The 14,769-nt window shown below is 38.9% G+C and overlaps 1 protein-coding gene across 3 annotated transcripts in view; it reads right to left on the bottom strand.

The window, feature by feature from the left end:
• Positions 1-14,769, bottom strand: part of ITGB1 (integrin subunit beta 1) — a 43,432-nt gene that overhangs the window by 22,725 nt on the left and 5,938 nt on the right. For all 3 annotated transcript variants that reach the window (XM_085050379.1, XM_085050380.1, XM_085050381.1), the window contains 2 exons: positions 1,116-1,185; positions 783-868 (listed from right to left, as the gene is read on the bottom strand). In XM_085050379.1, the coding sequence (XP_084906505.1) occupies positions 783-868; positions 1,116-1,185 (156 nt within the window). The remainder of the gene's footprint in view (positions 1-782; positions 869-1,115; positions 1,186-14,769) is intronic.

The following is a 14,769-nucleotide window of genomic DNA, read 5'->3' as shown; positions in this document are numbered from 1 at the left end:
GACAGCTCAAAGCCAAATTATAAAATCAGTCAGTTTAATTAAACGTTGCAGGTTTATAAGCTGGTTTAGGGATAGTAAGTAGGTAATATATGATACATTACCATCTCCTAGAAAGAAACAGGAAAATATCTCAGTTTCCAAAACAAACCAAAGAAGACCTATACAAAATATTTTCTTCTGTTTCTATATCATCTGTTTCTAACTTGAAGAAGATGTCAGCATACACTATTTGTATTTTGTATTTTGTAGTTTCCTGAACTTCATTTTTATTAACCTACGAAAATAATCTTTTTGTTTCATAATGAAACAAACCACCCACATAAACTTATCTCCTACTCCTCAAGTCTACCAACAACAGAAAACTAAAATTTAAAAATCTTTATTTTAGAAGAAAAAACCCCTTCAATCTCTTTCCCTACTCCACCTACATCTGTCTAAAATTAGCTCTTACTCTAATGTCACTGGAAGAATATAATTAAGCATACCCAGACAGATTCCACTTTAGAGTAATTTTAAATAACTGTAAGACAGCCTGTAGGGTCTGTATACACTTAAGGTTTAGAAAAGGAGAAGTAAACACATTGTGAAAAACATTTATACTCAAATCAGGATACCAGGAAAATCACAGTATTTGATTTTTTAAGTACAAATAAGTATCAAATTGAAGAACTAGAGGAAACTACTATTAATGAAAACAGACATTTCTACAGAGTTAAATTATTTACTAAATTTGAAACCAAGGGAAAAAAACCAAACCATAAAAAGAATTTTGCCACACTTACTGTTTTTTTACACCAGCCACAGTTTGGTCCTGCTTGTATACATTCCCCACATGACTTTGCATTAGCTTTTATGCAGTCGCTTCCACCTAGCGAGGAACGCAAATCCGTCACTTCATTTATAAAAAGGTGTTAACAACAATAGGAGTTTACTTTGTTTCATTCTGGCTTTGAAAACTAAATTCCAACTACAAACAGGTTATTAACATGAGATATGACTGTCCAACTGCCATTAGCATTTGTCTAATCAGGATGTATTCATCCACATAAAAAACTGCTGAAGAGATATAGTTTTAAAGCAGCATAAAACTACTGCAGAGCAATCAAGTGCCTTACCTTGCTGAGCAAATCCATTCCATATCAAGCAACAGAGGACACCAGCACACGTGAGCAATTTGAAATTAGTCTGAAAGACAAAAACACAAAACCAAATTGGATGATTTATTGTATTGAGTAAGCACAAAAAAAAAAATATTGCATGAAATTGTGGACATATAACTGTGCTTCAGAGGAGACAACGAACACAGAACAAATGCAAATCAAATTATCTTTGTTGCACCAGCTGGACAATTCTGCTCTAATACAAACCAAGTTTGTGGGCTACACTGTATGTAGAAGACATCAAAGAGGGTAGCTTCTTAAATTATTTTGAAATGCTCTTATGATAGGTGAACTAGCAAACTATGAGAAATTTGGAAATGCTGTTCACTTGGGGTTAAGAACCCTAAGAACCCAGACCAACCTTTTAACACCTTATAAAAAAAAATATTTATGCTCTGAATGTTATCAGAGAGAGACTTCTAAATAAAGATACCACAGAAATACAGGACGGAAACAGAGCTTCTATACTCACATCTCTGTTTCAAGATAAACACCAAGGCCCTTTACAAAACATGTTCTTCAGAATCTCTGAAGGGCATTTTACAGACTAACTTTGCATTTTATATACCAAACCAGAAATTTCCTCTCAAAACATACACCGTAAAGCATCTTTCATATAAACTCTACCCCCAGTTTTTCTTCTTTAGACAACAGAAAATTAATGGATACTACCCATATCAAACAAAAAACACCTTTTTCAGTACTATAAATATTAACGAAAGGCTGCATTTTTCTAAATTTTTTTCTCCCTTAATACCAGGTAGTCAACTGGGGTCAGCATCTTTTAAATTCTGATACTATTTTAAATTCTATTTATCTTTTATTCATTATAAGAATTCTGAGAACTCAGATGATAACAGCCAGTTTCCTTGGACATCCTTAAGTGTTGTTGCTAATTAAAGCCTTTCCAGTCACCCCGGAAACAAAAATATTCTTAATAACTTCTTGTTCTAACAAATACCTTGCAGTATAGCCAAGGAATAGTGAATTTGGCAGAATCTTCTGAAATGTACATGTAATTTTTCTAGACAACATACTATTTGTCATATAAATTAGCAACAAAGTAAGCAGTGCTTAAATTAGGACAGTAGTACAGTAGCTTTGGTTTTCACACACTGAAACACAGCTGTTACTTTGCACATCCAGACAGACCTAACAGAAAAGGGATGGCTGCTGTTAAAATCCAATGGGGAAAGTCTGAAACAGAAGCCAACCCTTTGCTAACAAATTGTATCTAACAACAGTACTAGATGGCTCATATTTTTCTGATAAATCATTTTGGCTCACTCTTCAGTGGATGCTACAGTAAGAAGACAGGCAGTGGAGTTTAGACACAGGAGAATTAAGAGAATGTTCTGTTGAATTACTCTGATAGATGTTACGCACAATCACAAAAGAAATTACTGATTAAAAAAAGAGGAAAATATTGAACTGTGAATTATATCTTACTTAACTTTTGAACACTACCTATTGCACATATACAACTCCAGTTTCTCTCTGCACATTGCTGTAGGTGACCTGTCCTTCATTTGGAAAAACTCTCTTCCAGGAACACTCTTTCATTAAGCCCCTCTATAAACAAGCACCTAAATTCAACCTGTGCAACCACAAACCTTGATCAGAGGGGAATGGTGACCCAAGGAATGAGAACAGGTGGAAGACAAATGAAGTGAAAGGATATTTTGTTACTTGAAAAGCAGTTTTGCTTTTAGTACAGCCCAGAACGGGATGGGCTTTTCACGAAGAAAAAGGCTACACTGCCGGCACCAGTTGAGTACCATCTTTTCTGTTAGCCTAGACAAAAAAAATTACAAACAGTTCACCTTTTTAGGGCAGTCTAAGACTGGATGCACAGCAAGTCCACACAGACTATATAAATAAGTCAGCAAAGATGTGACACAGTGCTAAAGCTATGATTAAGACCATTTGGAGGAGAAACGTTCCAGTGGAAATGCATCCGCGTGATGAATGCAGCTCTGGGCACAGGCTCCCTGTAAAGTTAACAAGGAAAATGTCCTTTCCCATATATGGCTAAGCCAAAGCCTCTCCCACAGCAAGCACACGCAGCTCGCTTCCTTTACCTCCACAGCTTAACAGCTTTTCCAGCTGCCGAGCTGGAATAACAGGAGCAAAGATCCGCCAGCTTGGACTCGGTTCTGACTGCTGTCCAACGCAAGCAAAGCGATGCACACCCTGTTCTCCAACCCTCCTGCTGGTCGCTGCAGCATCAAACACATTCCCCTGCAAGTCCCCAGTCAGCACCGGGAACTGCCCTCCTGCGGATTTTTCCACGGAGGGAATGAACCCAAAGAACTCCCAAGTGCACTAGATGGCCAGAGGAAGCTTTTGGAAACCCTCAGTGGAGCTACAACTAAATGCCGTGTCAGTATTCAACCACAGATGACTAGAACAGAAAAAAACCCATTGTTTCAAGAAATAAATTAATGTTTTTATGCAACATTTAACTCTTTTCTATTATACTTGTTCCCCCTTTTCTAAATCCTTGAAAAATATTCCACAATCTTTCAAGAAGTGGTTTGTTTGTTTTTTTTTCCTCCCCGAAAAAAAGCAGCTTGAAGCCAAGTGACTGAAATCTCTTTAATAACTGTATCACCATTTGGATCTTTTTTAAAAGGCTGCAAATGGTGTGCTGTTGAAAAACTGATTTTGAAATTATTTCTGCATATTTGTGAACCATACTTTATTTTTGTTAAATATTTTAGGAAAAACAAACAGAGACATAACCTTGAATGTTTGGATTCAATGCTTTCCAAGTTGGTTTTTTTTTTTTTTTTGCTAACTGTCTCGACAAACAGCAATGCTTGAAGAAAATTTTTTATTTATAAAATCAGCTTCAATGGAACTCTCTGGAGCTTTTAATTTGAAATGAGAGACTCATTAAGTGACAACAGAAAAAAGGAAGGATTATTTCTCCACAGAATTCTGAATTTGCAAATCGAGTATTTAGAACCTTCACATTCTGCTAACCATCAAGATATTTAGAAATTAACCACTCCACAGTACTGAAGCCTTTTTCTATTTATTTATTAATTAGAAAGGCAATAGCATTTCTGCAGAAAATTAACTGGTCAAATGATATCAAGGAAAAAAAGTAAGAGTTATACACACATTTATTCCTTTGAAATTAAATACTGATGGCTATGCTGCTCTCCTCTCATCACTCTCCAGCTCAGCATTGCCACAGGCCACAGTTTATACAGATATTAAGGTGATATTAACAAGTTAGGTTGCTGCAGCATTATTCCCCTCAGCAGAGCTGCTCCCCATCTGACCCAGTAATGCAGTATCCACCAAACTGATGGCAAGCAATGGAAAACACCACAAGGCATCTGCCCCTGCTGCATTCTGAAATGTGCCTTACTGCAAAGCTTTCCATTCAAACATGCAACAGAACACGGGGGAAACATTTAAATGTGCAGTAAGAGCTGAGCTGTTGTGCAGACACCACCTTTTTGAGGCAGTATCCCGACAGCCAACTTATTCATATCCCCACACACCACGCTAATTGCACTCATAAACCTAGAAATGAATACACAACTCACACTTTTGGACTCGTGTTCGTGCTCCCCGCAGCCTGACACCTCTTTGCGTGAGCTGTGTTTTCACAGGTTTAAATCTTGGTTCAGAAATGCTGCACAGAATTGATTCCTCCTAGAGTTGATGTTACGTTTACAGCACTTTCATGTAGTGCAAGGGTGGAAAGTCACTTAAGAGAGCTGCCCCATCCTCCTTGTTGATTATTCATTCTGGTTTATCAACCCCCTGGCTGATTGTACTGCTTTCATTTTTGATCAATGCCAGCTTACTGTGGCCACCAGGAGGGCTGGAGCAAGGAAAGATCTGTCTGAAACTAATCCAACAAAGGAAGTGTCTTGTTTCTTCCACCTGCGTACAAAACCGCTTACCCCGGCGTGGCAAAAGTGGTGAGATGAGGATGGAGAAAAAGAGAACTTGGAGGGCATGGGGAAGCAAAAGATCCTGCTGCTCAGCCACAGCCTGTGGTTGTGTGCTGGACTCCACTGGTCACACAGCCAAGCCCCCACCCCCAGGCATGAAAGCTCTGGTTAAAAAAGGAGCAGGAAGAGACACGTTTCTAAAATAAGCAGAATGAAACAGTCTCTTGAGACGCCTGTTTCTGGACTCGATGGCTACCCTGCTGAAACAGTTCCTTCTTCCCTCTCTCCAAAAGGTTTCCTGGCTTTAGCTGAGAGTTATGCTTTTCAGCACGAATTTTATGGACTGGCAAAATGAAACCCATTGACATTTCTGAAAAAAATGTGGGGGGAAAAGACGGGACTGAAGAAACCAAACAACCCTAGTGACATGGAACAGCAATTACACAGACACTACAAACTTCTAGCAATGACCTGCAAATACTCTTGACAGCAGAACTCTCACAACAGACGTCATTAATTACAATCCCAAATTTGCCTGGACATGCAACAACTCTAAACATATCTGCTTGTACAACTATTCATTGCAAAGAAGCAATTCACTATAAAAAAGTGGTAAAATGATACCTTGCTGTTCTGTCTTGAAAGCAGCATATTGATGAGTAAGGCAGAAGTACAAAAAAAAAAAAAAGTGTTTTACAAAAAGGAGTTACTTTTGGTTAAAACTTCCAAATCTGTGGTGTAGATCTTCCCACAAATCTTAAATTGGTAATTCTTCATTTATGGTCTTCACAGCTATCTTATTTACTTAATCAGTGTTACTGTGATATGGAAGTATAGCTGGAATACACTGCACAGTAAATTCCAGGACTGCCATTAAGAAACTACGTGATGCATTAAACAAGGAGAGATTTGGGATAAACACTGGTGATTAAATTGGCAGAAATTTTAATCAAAGAATCCAATCCTGAATCCAGCCTGCAAAACTATCTGTTCTCTGGATGCAGACCAGCCCTGTGACAGCTACCCTTCACAGAGGCCCAGCTCCTGACCTTGCATCATCAGAGACGAGCTAGCAGAGCATCCCCATGTACGGAAAGTGAGTTTGATGGGAAAAGTCAAGAGGGACAACAGAATTGCAGTCCCAAGAGCAGGACTTTGCAGCACACCAATCCACTTTCCTTCAACAGCCTCTCTCTCAACCAGCCTTACCAACAGCATTGCTTAAGACAATGATGTTCCTTCTGCCACGGCAACTTCAGACTTTAACACAGCAGGTTTTGAACTGCTTGCAGTAGTATGGAAAGAATGGGATGTTATCCCAGACTGAAGTGAAAAATAAAAAATTCTTTAGCACTGAAATAACTTTTACACAAAATGTTCAGCACATCAAGACTGCTTGCTCAAAATGCTTCCTGAGAAAACTTTAAGGCATAACTACTTCACCTACCATGCTGCTACGCATGGTATCCAACAGTATCACACTGGACTTCTGTCAGTTATTTCTAAGTTAAAGGAATAAAACAGAAGAGCTTCCATGAACACTGTTTTAGCAGGGCATCATGTATTAAAATAATAGATAATAAACCAGTTACGGCTTAAGTTTCAATTACAAGAGTGTTAAAATCTACAGGAAACTGATTTTCTGTGTAGGTTAAGCTCCTCCATTCCAGTACGGTTCTGTAAGGTTACTTGCCACAATATTGTATATGTCACTGGTTAGTTTAGAAGATTCTCCTGAAAGGCTGGGAGCCCAAAACAGACAAGAATACACATTTCTGCATGTCCAAACCATGAGAAAACATATCACAACTCTACAAGTTTAGCACGGAAACTACTGTATCCCACTCACATGCCCAGTAAGGCAGACAAACATTAAGAGTAACACAACTACTAAGACTCTGAGTTACACTACATTACTACCCAGAGTTTGTCCATACAGCTCTAAAAAATTTCCCAAGACATGAAGTAGCTTAAAATTCACCAAAAAGGGCTGGATGCAGTGGGAAAAATCAGTAGGTGTTAGGCTCTAAAATAACCTTGTGTCTTTTGCTGAAATCCCAGCATGGGCACCTACATCACTTGGCCTCTTCAGCTGAATACATGAAAATGCTCATGTGTAAGTATGAGAAGGCTGAGGACACAGCTCATGAGAACAGAGCTGGAAGGCTGCTCACGGTATCATCTTGTGTCCCCAGAGTATGGGGTGTTTGTTAGTTTATATAGGGCACAGCTGCTTCTAGACTGAACCACTAACTTCACAAGCCCTCACACAGTTTGACCATATTACTGCTTTTATATAGAATCTACTGATATTTGTTCCTGGATTTCACAGGAGCCCTCAGCTTACTGACAGTTCTAAACAATGCTTAAGTAATAAAAACAACTGGGTACTTTTCATAAAAGTGTTTTTTGGTCTTGATTTGAATTATGGAATGGAAACAAATCTTCCCAAGTTAGGTGCCTGGCTGCAGGGAATTGGGGTGGGAAGATTTTTCTTGATGGAAAACATGAATTTCCTCTATAATCAGAAAAAAACCAGGTAGCAATTTCAGCATAACTGCAGATGATAACGTTTTCTGCTGTATGACATGTCTCCACACTGAGAGAGATAAAATGCAGCAGATCCAGTCGGGACATGAGAGAAGGTGGTGATGGATCCCAGATATTTCACAGTACTGTGGCATACACAGGAAGTAAGGTAACTGGGCTCCAGGCCCTCCTCAGCCCCAAAGGATTTGCCTTCCCATTTCCTGAGAATGCTCTATCATCCTACAGCATATGCTAGTAAGAGCTTTAATTAAACCAAAGCTGCTACACAGAACAAAAGGCACAGAGACACAAAATGAGCTGATAGTTTGGTCTCTAGTTTACCTACCAAAGGATTCATATGGAGGCAGATAAGAAGATGTAAGTGGGGCTCCAGATACTTTTCCCTCTAATATTTACAGATTTACAGTTTATTGTCCATGAAAAGAACCAGATTCTTGGGATTATGATTCAGTGTATGAACCTTATTTCTTTCTCACAAATGCTCTCAGCTGTAGGAAACTGAAGGGACACAGATGTATGTTCACACTCAGACACATAAGAAAGCCTCAACTGCAAACCTCCTGTGCTGCGGATGACTAATCTGACCAGGGCACCCTGAGCTGAAATCCCTCCCTACTTGCAGACCTGACCAATCTGAACTATATGGACTTCTCTAGGGACTTAAAATGAACACAAGGAGCTAAATACAAGAAAACAAAGGCAGCCAGAGAGCTTCTGGAAAGAGAGGAAAAACCTATGGAATGCAGACTTTTCAGGAACATAGTATTAAAGCAGAGTAGATTACACACCGTGCCTTATTTAATTTTATTTCTACACGTTTCACTGTACTTCTGTAAGTGTTTTCACTAGCCAAATCTATTGATAATTTGTCTTAATGACAGACTCCTGCAATTGGTTGCACACCTAAATAATAGTCATCACAAGCAAAAACAAGTTCCATAGCAAAATGAAGGGTAGTGCTGCTGAAGCCCACTCAGTTTATTCATAATATTCTGAGATTGAAGGGATCCACAAGGATCGTTGAAGTCCAACTCTCGGCCCTACACAGGATAGCCAAAGAACCATACCATGATCTGTCTTTTCATATAATCTTTCTATTTCAGCAGCCACACATGTCCAAATTTCATGTTGATTATGTGGACAGAAGGTAAAAAAATGGGAAAAAGATGCCCAGGGGCAACTTGAAGACACAGCTACAGACAAAGAGCTCTCACCTGTCTAGTCAGCAAACCTCAAATGCAATCTTGATCTCTTTTCCCTTTGTTCTCATGCTTTTTGGAGAGCATTGTGGTGCAGGCACGACTAACACTGGTTAGTCAGCACCACTGTTGAAGGAGAGACCTTTTTTGAAACAGTGTGTGTACACACTGCCATGCACACACAGCTTGTAATTCATGACTCGACCTTCCCAGTACTACCATGCCACAAATCATTATTAATTTAAGAACACCACTTTGCTGTATTAACCATCCTGGCCTCTGGCATGGTTCTAACGCACACAAAGAGACTATTAGTATAACATTTTCTTGACCTGTCAAGTCATAATTTGAAGCCAAGGAGTTTAGGAGTTTGCTTTGGAAAGCACCTCAATACTTCAAAGGCAGGTAGTACACTTAGACACAACTCACGAGAACAAGCAACCTGTGCATGATGACCAACTATAAGAAACTGTTTAAGAGCCAAGTCAGGTGCTCTTTCTCATGAAAATGTTCTTCTTTATGTAATTATTTTTACCAGGCAGTTATCCCCGTACTGCAATTTATAGAGTAAACTCTGACAACTGTACTTTGGAAAACTAGACTAACAAACAGGTGTATTGTGCTTAATGCTCAACACAAAATTAGGAGAGAAATACAACTCTGCATGTGCTCCAGCAGAGCACTCAGAGGCTTGCAGCTACATCTAATTAAAACACCAGCAATCTGCTTTAACTGATTACCTACAGCTTACACTTAGTTTAAACTAGAACATTTACATCTTTCTCTGACAATCCAGCTTGTAACTAATTCTTGCTTAACACTCTATACTTCTCCAGCTCTTGTCCTTAAGAAACCCCATGTTGGTGCATCCTGCCCACAGAAAGCTGGGATTCCTACAAGGACATTATGAAGCTCTTAGAATTTTAGGCAAGGACAAAACAATACCACCTGTTCCTATGCTGCTTCTGCTGGCGTGCAAACAAAAACCCTGCAAAGGCAGCACCTCTCCAAGCCTAAACCACTAACACACCAAGCCCATCACTACTGATACTGCGGTTGAAAGTGTTTGCTGCACCTATAGCACCTCTATACATGCACACCTAGAAAGTTTCCTCTTTACAGATAAATATACAACGTGGATGTGTGTTAATAACAAAAACATGTAATTTGTTCCTTTTAAAACTGTCACTGCCAAAAATACCCCTTTTCCATACTCTTTCTAATGTAAATTTCCAATAGTTCTAGTCCGTCACAGCCTTAATGACTCAAAGCATGTTGTCTTCAGAAATTTGTAAGAATTATAACCGTACCCAATCTCACTGTTACCAGTAGGCATTTTTCTGTAACAAAGGTTTCAGGATTTTCATTATTACAAGCATCTCTTTACACAGCTGTGATTAAAACAGAATTTAAAAAAATCTTGTTTCAGTGATTTTCAAAGGCTTTTAGAACTATCAGTTGTTTTTGCCATAATAATTTAATTCCTTCTCTAGTCTAAATGTAACACCATTTTTTTGGTAGGAGAAAGTGTCAACTGAATATTAAACTTGTCTGCATAGGTCTTTGCAGTCTACAAGACTTCTTGGCTAAGTTTAGCATTTCCATCACAGACAGATTACAATTAGGAATGCCAAATAATGATTTAAGCTATTCTAGTAGAAAACATAGGGGTTTGTTTCTCATGGTGGTATTAAATTCCCGCACACTCTGCACCACTTACTACTCCCATAAAGAGACTATTTAATTTTGTGCAACTTAAACCTCACGTTTATCCACACAGGGGAAATGAAAAGTTTAGTTAAGCATATAAATATAGCTCTCACACAGCTGACTGTAACTGATGCTTCCGAGGCTGTATTGCCTCTCCATGACTGTCACAACATCTGGCTAAACTGACTTTCATCCAAGCTTTTCTTTTAAAGGAAAAGCAGAGCAGAGGTGTCTGTGTTCTTAAGTACAAAGCTAAAGAAGTTCAATTAATACAATATCTTGCTCATCTATTTCTTTAAGAAAAAACAATTGCAAATGTGTTGCTGGCTATTGCTGCAGGTACTGCAGGAAGCCAGCAGCTGGCACACCGCAAAGAGCAAACTCAGCGGAAACTCGTCTGTCGTTACATGGCAGAGTTCACCCACCAGGAGCTATCATTAACACTCAGGGTGCAGTTTCAGCAGCCAAAACCCAGATGAAAGCTAACTGCTGCTCAGAGGAACAGCAGTGCTGCAGCATCTCCAAAAAAGCAATCTCTGACCCTGCACTATCCTCTGCGTCTATCCTGAGCCAGCTCCACTTGCACCTTGAGACATCCCTTTTCCCTCCATGTCAAAAGCCTTTCTGTAAGCCTCAGTGAAAACCAGACCTCCACATGGACAGAGGAGTGCTGAGGAAACAGCTTCTAAGAAGGAGCAGGTAGCTGTCAGACTGACTGCCCTTCAAAATTATGCTGGGCTCTCTGCTGCTAAACCAGCCTCAATTCAGGCTGTCACAGGCCAGCCATCCTAAGCTGATCTTTGATGAATTGTTTATGAATGCTCTGTAACACAGCCAGCCAGTTTGGGGAACTATTCTGATTTTATTTTTACAGGTTATCAGAATAAATTAGTTGGCTGAAAAAATTAACACAAGGAAAGAACAAAATACTGAAGGACTTTAACTTTGTTGCTTTTGTTTGTTCATGTTTTAATTCAGAATTTGAGTGGCAAGCACATAAAAATAATACTTACAGATAGTATTTAAATATTTAGCATCAAGTATTTAAAAATATTCACTATATATTCACTAGCCAAATACAATTTATAATGCAACTTGTACTGAAACAACTTTCATCCTCAACGTTCTTTTAATGCCAGGTAAGTGTCCAGAAAAATGACCATGCAGAAATAACAAAAAACTGGTATTCCCACAGAACTACACACAGCCTTTTGAATCTGTATCTATGGTATTTTGAACATAATTTAATTCTATATATATTTAATTTTTCATACATGTTACATATTTTTGTATACATAACTAAGGATGATTTTTAATTCAATGGCAGTGATAAATGGCTAGGCAGAAGCACAAACTGAAAAAACAGTGGACTTCAACCAGATTTTGATGCAAGTTTGAGCACTTGGAAAAAGCTCACTGATCTCAGGAAAAAAATAACTTCAAACTGAAAACCCTTAAAAAAAAACCAAACCACCCAGACTCATCACAAACTACTTCATAAAAAGCAGTCCTGGCCTGAACAATCTGCCTATTCATATGCTTCTGCTGCTTTCCTGAGCAGGATTTTAAGCCTGGAGTCCACAGGCTGCCCCTACTAGCACTGTAAAAGATGGTAAAAGATGAGGTTTCTCATAGCAGCCAAGTACCTCTACCAGTTTGCTACTAGTGAACCCAGGAGACAGTTCAACTTGTCGAGATTCTCAAAATTCCCCACTTTGCACCCTTCATCTCTCCGGTGCCAACTGTGGATGATACGTTCACCTCTTAGCTGAGCCAGTAGGACAAGCTGAGCAATGCTGAGTTATTTCTCACCTGATCTAGTAATTTAAGATGAATTACTCAAGTCAGAAGAGCACTGAAGCAGGCATGAGCAGATGCTGTGAGGTTCCACAGCAGTTTATGCCAACTTAACTCTGGACTACCACCGTGCCACACGCTCTCGCTATGAGTTGCTCATTTTCCCGTTCCTCCCCTGGCTCTGAATCATGTCCCTTGCAATGCACGTGCTCACCCAGCTGAATCAACTGATCTAGCTGAAAATTAGTTTTTTGCCAAGCTATTTTTCAACCAGAACAGCTATTTCAATGACTCAATGTACAGCCTTATAACTCCCACTGCTGATGCAAGGAGGACGGCAAAACTGCACAGCTACAGGTAGCAGGGACAGTTGAGACCTACAATTGGTATAAATTGCTGCAGAGACACACTTCTATGAAAATAAAACATAATTTTAGTTGAATTCATGGTTCAAAAGCCACTGGACCATTTTACAAAACATGAAATTCAGGTAATTTTGAAAACCAATTGTCTGCTGCAGAGTTTTGGGTTATCACTAATCAGTGAGTTTTTTTTTTTTAACTCTGCAGAGACATAGCATTAAAATTGCTTCCAGCTACAAGCAAATGTTAATCATATTAAATACAGATATTATTAATTTAGAAAGTGAAACTGCATTGTGAATTATGCACCAAAAAGAGGCAGTATCTGTGCAAACTCTTATTATTATCCCAATACTCTCCAAGCTGGTGAGTTGGCAGCAGTAAAAATACTGGTATAGTTACTCCTTAAAGTTGAAGTTATATTTTTCACTGAATCGAGACATCTGTGACATGGCTGTGTAACATTTTAGTCTAGCCTTTAAAAAATTATGTAAACGACATCTGTAGTGGAGGGAGATAACACATACAGAGAGAAAAATGTTTATTGCTGTTTATTGATTTTATTATGCATTTTTAACAACCTATAGCTGACATGTACAGCATGTTCTTCCAAAAAAGGAAATTTGCTGTTTCCTTTCTTATGTTGAAGTCCACACCCAGGAAAAATTACACTGAAGTTCTTGAACATTAATTTCTCACACTGATTTGTATTTGCATAGAGGTGACAAAAACAAAACAAAAAATATCTCCCGATTTTTGAACTGCACCGCAAAAGCAAAGAACAAATATTATCTTCTAAAATGTTACACTTTCAGATGCTTTGGAAATGCACGTAAATTATGTTCATACATAACTGAAAGACAGATTTTTAATCTATTTTGACACAAAACCAGCAAACTGATAATTCAAATTCTGTCAAGCCTTGCATTTTATGCAGATGAGCTATAGCATGCCTTTCAGCTTTGGGACAATCTCTAGCTAGCATCAGAAAGTGTGCACAATAACATATACTAAATACAACCTTGAAAAAGCACAAAAGAAACCACTGAGAAGGTAATTACTGACTTTATCCTAAGCCCACTAAAACTAATTTCTTAATACACAAGAAAATAAAACATTAGTGTAATAAGAAAAAAGCCCAGCCAGAACACACTGGCAGCACATCAACCTTGCTCACCCTAGCCAACCTTGTGGATGATGAGAGCAAAAATTTCCTCATTTCTCCTTTTCATTAACAGAAGAGGGAGCATTTTACTTGCTGACTGGACAAACACAAAGTCTTCAGCCACTCCACTCTCAAAGATGAGGCAGCAATATGAGAAGTCTTCCTGCTACAAAATTTAATCCAAATTTAACAATAACCAACCATTAAAATGGGTCATCTTTTGACACCTAGGACAGTGCTTTTATTTAATATCAAAAAGATTACATTCTTTCATATTTATCTCCAGTTCAGAAACAGGCCTTCCTTTTGGCTGTACTCATCTTTACACAAAACCTCTTCACCAAGATCTGGAAAACCAGACAGCTGAGGGTCTAGGCAGAGCTTGGATGTTGCCAATTTAATATTTAAGCAGCTAAATTTGTAGAGGATGCTGGCCAAGCTACTAGGACTGCCAGGTCCTTCAAATCACCTCCTATGGTCCCCAATATGCTCCTGGACACTCTGGTTACCCCACTGCCCACTGGGAGAGCATCCTCTGCTTTGTGGAAGATCATTCCCAGCAGGTCTTGCCAGCCTACAAAGACCCAGAGGAGATGAGGACAGATCACACAGTCTTGTAGAGCTGCTACCTGCACAAGGGGCAGATGTGCTCTTGGTCCCACTGCCCAAGGTTAGCACCATGTTAAGATACATTAAACAACAATTCTACCAAAGAAAATTAAGAAACACCAGAATTCCTTCCAGAATGGACACATCCTTATCTCAATATTAACTTCAAGGGCAAGATTATGCCAAACTACCCATCCCAGTTTCAGGTTTGTTTCTCAGAGACCAAGTTTCTCAGATGCATTAAAATCAAAGATACTACCTTTGACTTATCCCCATTTCCTAAGTGAAATACTGACTCCT

This window comes from Lichenostomus cassidix, chromosome 2, assembly GCF_008360975.1.
Source record: "Lichenostomus cassidix isolate B80296 chromosome 2, HeHo_3.0, whole genome shotgun sequence".
NCBI lineage: Eukaryota > Metazoa > Chordata > Aves > Passeriformes > Meliphagidae > Lichenostomus > Lichenostomus cassidix.
Note: the sequence above shows the minus strand (reverse complement) of the source record. Positions and strands in the feature narration are given on the sequence as shown.